The sequence below is a fragment of the Physeter macrocephalus genome, chromosome 8, assembly GCF_002837175.3.
Source record: "Physeter macrocephalus isolate SW-GA chromosome 8, ASM283717v5, whole genome shotgun sequence".
NCBI classification, from domain to species: domain Eukaryota; kingdom Metazoa; phylum Chordata; class Mammalia; order Artiodactyla; family Physeteridae; genus Physeter; species Physeter macrocephalus.
This window is the reverse complement of record NC_041221.1, coordinates 12,671,314-12,678,273: the sequence shown is the minus strand read 5'-3', so window position 1 is coordinate 12,678,273 and position 6,960 is coordinate 12,671,314. Positions and strand designations below refer to the sequence as shown.

At 58.2% G+C, this 6,960-nt stretch overlaps 1 protein-coding gene across 1 annotated transcript in view; it reads right to left on the bottom strand.

Moving 5' to 3' along the window:
* CBS (cystathionine beta-synthase) overlaps positions 1-6,960 on the bottom strand; it is a 28,315-nt gene that overhangs the window by 5,385 nt on the left and 15,970 nt on the right. Inside the window, exons 11-13 of the mRNA XM_028493176.2 lie at positions 4,523-4,600; positions 4,209-4,343; positions 3,393-3,501 (exon numbers count right to left, since the gene is read on the bottom strand). Coding sequence (XP_028348977.2) covers positions 3,393-3,501; positions 4,209-4,343; positions 4,523-4,600 — 322 coding nt within the window. The remainder of the gene's footprint in view (positions 1-3,392; positions 3,502-4,208; positions 4,344-4,522; positions 4,601-6,960) is intronic.

Below are 6,960 nucleotides of genomic sequence, written 5' to 3'. Positions count from 1 at the left end.
CGGGGGTACGGGGCGTGGCGAGGGGCCGGGGTACGGAGCGTGGCGAGGGGAGGGGGTACGGGGCGTGGCGAGGGGAGGGGGTACGGGGCGTGGCGAGGGGAGGGGGTACAGGGCGTGGTGAGGGGCGGGGAACGTGAGCGCCCACTCTGGGCCATCTGCTCAGTAGACACATGATGAGAGCTTCCAAGAAAAAGAAAAAAAGGACACTTAGGTCCATCTTTCAAACCCCAAGGTGATCTCCAAAGCTGTTAGCCCCACTGGAACCCTTTCTAGTTCGGCTCTGGCAATGGAGGCAAGTTCCCTGTGAGAGGACGCAGGCTCCGGGGTGGGTGGAAAAGCGCCAGCAGTGCCTTAACCTGTGTAAAAGGAGGGTTGGGCACCACCTGCCTGCCAAGCACTAGTGCACGCTGAGCCTTACACAGCACAGCCGCCCTGGGCTGTGGAAGCAACGTGCCCGATGCTTGCCTTTACGAGGTCAGACGCTGGGCGTGGTCAGTAGACCACGGGGGTCAGGATTTCTCCTCTCCGCCGGGAGAAAACGGTGGAAAGGGGCGCCACAGCTCCATGGGGAGCTGCTCACTGCCGGCGGCCAGACCCCCGTGGCGACAGGAAGGGGCAGCCCTGGATGCGGAGGGGGTACCCAGGAGACAGGACCCACCCAGGTTTCCTCGGGGCCGCATTCTCCTCGGGACACCATCTGGACCAGGGATGCCGGGGACCCTGCTGAAGGACGTCCTGTGTCCGCTTACACCCACCGCTCGTGCCTGGAGCAGAGCAGGGACACACAGCCCCGCCCAACATCTCGCCGGCAGGGCGTCGAGACCCCCGAGGGTCTGGGTGGCACTAGAGCCCAGGGAGCTGGGGCTCGGCTACACCCCGCGGGAAGGCTGCGGCTGGAGGTCAGCCTCGGCCACTAAGGGGGGGTGACCTAGTGGAACAGGGAAGAGCCAATCCTGAATACAGGCTGGATCTGTTTCTTTTACTTTAACCTTTGCTAACCTTTGCTTCCTGTTGCTTTTGTTCCCTAAAAGGATACGGTCTCTACAGAACAGCCTGCCTCGGGGAACCCCGCCCCTCCGCCTGAATGTTAAACCCAAGTGCCTTTGTTCAGGGAAACATCCTGACCCTGTCCACCTGGGGATGGCTGCAAGAAAGAAGCCATTAACACATCCCCTCCCCGAGGCTGGCCATTCCAGGGCACATTTGCAAATCTTATGGCCCTTTTACTTTACTTCCTCACCTCCTCCCCCGCTCTGTTCTATGAAAGAAACTGGCATCCAGACCCCGGGAAGATGGTTCTCTGAGACATCAGTCAGCCATCTTCTCGGTCTGCTGGCTTTCCAAATAAAGTTGTATTCCTGGCCTCAACACCTTGTCTCCCGATTTACTGGCCTGTCGTGCTGCGAGCACAGCGAGCTTGGACTCGGTAACGTTAGAGCGCTCAGCTCTTCCCTGGGGGAGGGAAGGGCACACACAGCAGAGGGTCAGCAGGAAAGGCCACAGACACAACAGGGCTGGACTCAGGCACGGGAAGGGGTGCGCAGCATGCACACCACACCTCGGAGGGACCTCAAAACACTGCTGGGCTTTTCTGGCGGCGCAGTGGTTAGGAATCCGCCTGCCAACGCAGGGGACACGGGTTTGAGCCCTGGTCCGGGAAGATCCCGGATGCCGCGGAGCAACTATGCCCGCGAGCCACAACTACTGAGCCTGCGCTCTAGAGCCCGCGAGCCACAACTACTGAGCCCGCATGCCACAACTACTGAAGCCCGCGCACCTAGAGCCCGTGAGCCACAACAAGAGAAGCCACCGCGATGAGAAGCCCGCGCACCGCAACAAAGAGTAGCCCCCGCTCGCCGCAACTAGAGAAAGCCTGCGTGCAGCAACGAGGACCCAACGCAGCCAAAAATAAATAAAATAAAATAAAATAATTTATATATATTAAAAAAAACTCCACTCTGCTGCATGAAAGAAGCCAGACAAGGGTACACACGGTGGGGCTGCGTATGCGCACGAGCCTGGGGAGGGCGCACAGTCTACGGGACAGGATAGATGTGCGGGGAGGGGAGAGGAAGCCGGGGAAGAAGCGGTGGAGGGGATGGATACGCTCACTCTCGACTGTGGTTTCGCGGGTGTGTGTTCATTTCAAAATCATCAAATGGGACACGCTATGTTGAGCTCAACGCAGGGAAGGGAAGGAGGGGCAGAAACGTCCAGAAATGCTGGCGGGCAATGGCATGGGCGGAAAGGTTGCCCCTGCTCAGCCTGGCTGGCCACCCACATGCGTGGGATGCCGGGCCCTGTGCTCCCCACTCAGGGGCCACGGGGGCCAGGATAGCCTCTTGAAGCTTCCACTGGACTGGGGGGCCATAAGTGCTCCAGGAACACACCCCGTGTGCTAGGTGCTCGGGGCCTGGGGGTCAGAGAGGCCGAGAGGAGGGGACGGGGGTGGGGGGTGGGGGGCAGGAGGGCAGAGACAGCTGGTGCAACGGCAGCAGGAAGGGACTGGCCCGTCTGAGAACCAGGGCAGGTGGACGGGAGGAGTGGAGGGAGACGGGGGTCGCGGGGCCGGGACCCTCCCGGCTGGGCTGGGCAGGGAGGGACAAGCCCCCACCCACGTCTCCTGTGGTCTCTCCAGCCGCAGAGAGTTAGGGCCAGGAGTGAGGGGCCGTGCAGGGACCACGCTAGAGGCGATGGCAGGGGGGTGGATATGGGGAGAAACACACAGATTCCGGTGACATTTCAGCTACGTGTGGGGTGGGGAAAAAGGAAAATCAAATCCATTCCTAGATTTGGGCTCCACCCGCTAGCCTTTCAAGCGTGAGACAGCCAGCGACTCACCACTCCCACTCACTGGGGGCCCGAGGAGAAAGGGGTTGTGGAATGTCCGGAGACCAGGGAGAGGGGCTGCCCTGACCCCAGGCACCCACGGGGACACAGAGTCGGCTCTGCCCTGGCCCATCACAGGGTGGCCATCATCTCAGGATGGCCACGGGGTCTGACCAGCCCCGGCTCAGCCCCCAGAACGTTCTAGTTCTTATTACTTAGGCGTGTCAGGTGACCTTAAATGATGTGTGCACAGGACAAAATCAGGGCCCGGTGCTCTGGGAATGGTCGCGCTGGCAGACGCCCGGCTCGGCTGGGATGACGGTCCCTGGGCTTTGCCAGTGACCACGGGCATTGCCAGAGCACGGGCGCGGCTGAGCCCTCACCAATGCCGGCCTTCCCCACCTGGGGCTTCTCGCTTTGTGAAGCTGGGGCCAATTCTCAGATTTAGGGGTCTGATGGGGTCTGGGGTGGTGTCAAGGGTCGGGGGCGAGGGACACGCGGCCCCGCCTCCCGGGACAGAGCTGGTCTCAGCACCGACCGCTCAGGCCTCGCGGGGCTCGTACCTGTTTGAACTGCTTGTAGATGACTTTTCGAACTTGGTCCGATGGCTGAACCTTCCCCGCGAGCAGGGATGACAGCATGTTCCCCAGGGTCACCATCCCCAGGACTGCCCTGCGGAAGCGGGGACGGGGCAGGAGTCAGCACTGGTGCCTCTCCCGCAATCTCCACACCCCACCCCGCCCCCCGCCAAGACAGCAGAATCCAGCACAGCCACCCTCAGGGTCAAACCCAGAACTCCTCTTAGAACCAACCACTATCTGCCCAGGGCCTCTGTGTGGCAGGAGCCGAGCAGTGACCAAACACCCTGCCTGGGAGCTGACCGTCCAGTGCAGGGGACGGTAAACCAGCGAGTCCTCTGGGCATCTCTATTCTGACAGGTGTCAAGGTGACCAGCTGGCCAGTGTCCTGGGACATGGGACTTTCGGTGCTAGAACTGGGACAGTCCTGGGAGAGCCCTGACGGTGGGTCACTGTCACCAGGGCACGTCTGTCACGGCCTTCCACTGTCAGGCACGGGCCCAGAGCCAGGGCAGGACCCTACACCGGCCTCCTGTGCACACGCTGGGTGCAGTGGGCTGGGACCAAGGCACTGAAGCCCAAAGGGCTCATATGAGCAGCCCCCATCCTGGCCGGTGCTCAGGGACCAGCCGTCCAATGCTCTGAGCATCTGAGTGCAGAGTGACCAAGGTCAGCCGGCCAGCTGCGGGGTCCACTGGGCTGCCCCGCCCAGCACCGCTGACACAGAGCAGCGTGGAGCACAGGCTGGAGGCGCCCAGCAGGGCCCAGAGGGCAGAGCTCTGGCTGGAGGCTGAGACTGACCCCGACTCGTCCACCACGGGCGCCTGGTCGAAGCCCTTCTCCCGGAGGATGTCGATGGTGTGCTCACAGGTGACCGTGGGTAGCACCGTCAGCGGGGCCGACAGGCTCAGCTCCTGAACCCGGAGGTGCCACCACCTGCAGGAAGGAGCGTGGGGCAGGGAGGCCGTGAACCGGGAGGCCGAGTCCAGGACAGGGAGCCCGCAGGGGCGCCCGGCCAGGTGCGGGCCAGCACACGTGCCCTGGGCAGCAGGAACGCAAGTCCCGAGCCACACGCGTGTGGTCGGGGAGAGATCTCTGCTCAGAGGCGTCCTCACCATGGCTTCTTCACCAAGAGGTCCTCCTCCTTCATGAAGCCCTTCTGCAGCATCCACTTGTCGCTCAGGAACTTGGACCTGCAGCACCAGAAGTCACCAGGGTCTCACCACCACCTCTGTCCACACTGAGGGTGGAGGTTCTCAGAGAGAGAAAGCCCAGCATCCCTCCCCAGACCCCACGGTCCGGCAGGGACCCCAAAGGGGCTGGCTGGAGGCTCCGCGAAGAGGCCCGAGAGCCAGATTCCAGAAAGACCCCCTAGGGAACTGTGGTCGACGGGGGCATCTGGTCAACCAGGGCTGAATGCGCTCAGAGCACAGCAGAAGGTTCTGTGGTACGCTGGGACCTGGGACCTGGGACCCTTTGCTGCAGTGCTTGCACCTGGACAAATGTCTTCTCAAGCAACAGATACAAAGAAACTATGAGGGACTAAAAATAACTGCATGCACAGCACAGTTGGGGCAAATTAAGGACAAAACAAGATACAAAAAGACCAAAAACCCAACTGCCACTTCTGAGTTGCTGGAAGCAAAAGCAGGGTGCTGCAAATGCCCCATGTACACAGCACCACAAAGGGGTGGGCAGACCACCTAAGCCACCCCTCCAGCCCTGACCCCTGGACCCACCCCTACCCTCACCCCACTTAAGGGACCAGCTCACCCGCTCCTCAGCGAGAGAGCAAGGGAAACTGTTACTTGTTTTCACTCCCGCCTGCTGCAGCATGAGCCCCAGTAAAGCCTTGCCTGAATTTCTTGTCTGGCCTCTTATTAATTTCTACTGATTAAAGAGTCCAAGAACCCAGGTGGGTAACAGTTCTGTCCCGGATCCTGTGCCATCATGTCCCCTCGGGGCTCCTGGGTGGCCTCTTCCCTGGCTGTCCTCATGTCTGCTCTGGCAGAGGGGGATGAGAGACCCCATCCCACCTGGGGTCAGAAGACACCAGAGCAGGCCTCGGGGTCTGCCAGAGACCCGCCCTAAAAAGGCAGATGAGAAAGCACCTGACAAACAGCAGCTTAGGCTGGAGCTAGAGGGGCAGGCTCTGGGGGAAGACCCGTTGAAAGCCCAGAGCGACTCCAGTTTATGGGCGAGGGGGCAAAGCAGAGCTGTGGACCCGCACCAGCCACGTGGCTGGCAGGTCTTGGTGCTCCGGCCGGGTGTCAGGCCTGAGCCTCTGAGGTGCGAGAGCCGAGTTCAGGACAGTGGTCCATGCGAGACCTCCCAGCCCCTCATAATATCAATCGGCAAGAGCTCGCCCAGAGATCTCCGTCTCAACGCTAAGACCCAGCTCCACTCAACGACCGGCAAGCTCCAGTGCTGGACACCACACACCAGACAACTAGCAAGACAGGAACACAACCCCACCCATCATCAGAGAGGCTGCCTAAAATCATAATAAATTCACAGACACCCCAAAACACAGCCCCAGAGGCAGCTCGGCCCACCAGAAAGACAAGATCCAGCCTCATCCACCAGAACACAGGCACCAGTCTCCTCCAGCAGGAAGCCTACATGACCCACTGAACCAACCTTACCCACTGGGGGCAGACACCAAAAACAACGGGAACTACGAACCTGCAGCCTGTGAAAAGGAGACCCCCAAACACAGTAAGTTAAGCAAAATGAGAAGACAGAGAAATATGCAGCCGATGAAGGAACAAGGTAAAAACCCACCTGACCAAACAAATGAAGAGGAAATAGGCAGTCTACCTGAAAAAGAATTCAGAATAATGAGAGTAAAGATGATCCAAAATCTTGGAAACAGAATGGAGAAAATACAAGAAATGATTAATAAGGACCTAGAAGAACTGCAGAGCAAACAAACAATGATGAACAACACAATAAATGAAATTAAAACTTCTCTAGAAGGAATCAATAGCAGAATAACTGAGGCAGAAGAACGGATAAGTGACCTGGAAGATAAAATAGTGGAATTCACTGCTGCAGAGCAGAATAAGGAACAAAGAATGAAAAGAATGGAGGACAGACTCAGAGACTACTGAGACAACATTAAACGCACCAACATTCGAATTATAGGGGTCCCAGAAGAAGAAGAGAAAAAGAAGGGACTGAGAAAATATTTGAAGAGATCATAGTTGAAAACTTCCCTAATATGGGAAAGGAAATAGTCAATCAAGTCCAGGAAGTGCAGAGAGTCCCACACAGGATAAATCCAAGGAGAAACACACCAAGACACATATGAATCAAACTATCAAAAATTAAATACAAAGAAAAAGTATTGAAAGCAGCAAGGGAAAAGTAACAAATAACATACAAGGGACTCCCCATAAGGTTAACAGCTGATCTGTCAGCAGAAACTCTGCAAGCCAGAAGGGAGTGGCAGGACATATTTAAAGTGATGAAAGGGGAAAACCTACAACCAATATTACTCTACCCAGCAAGGATCTCATTCAGATTTGACAGAGAAATTAAAACCTTTACA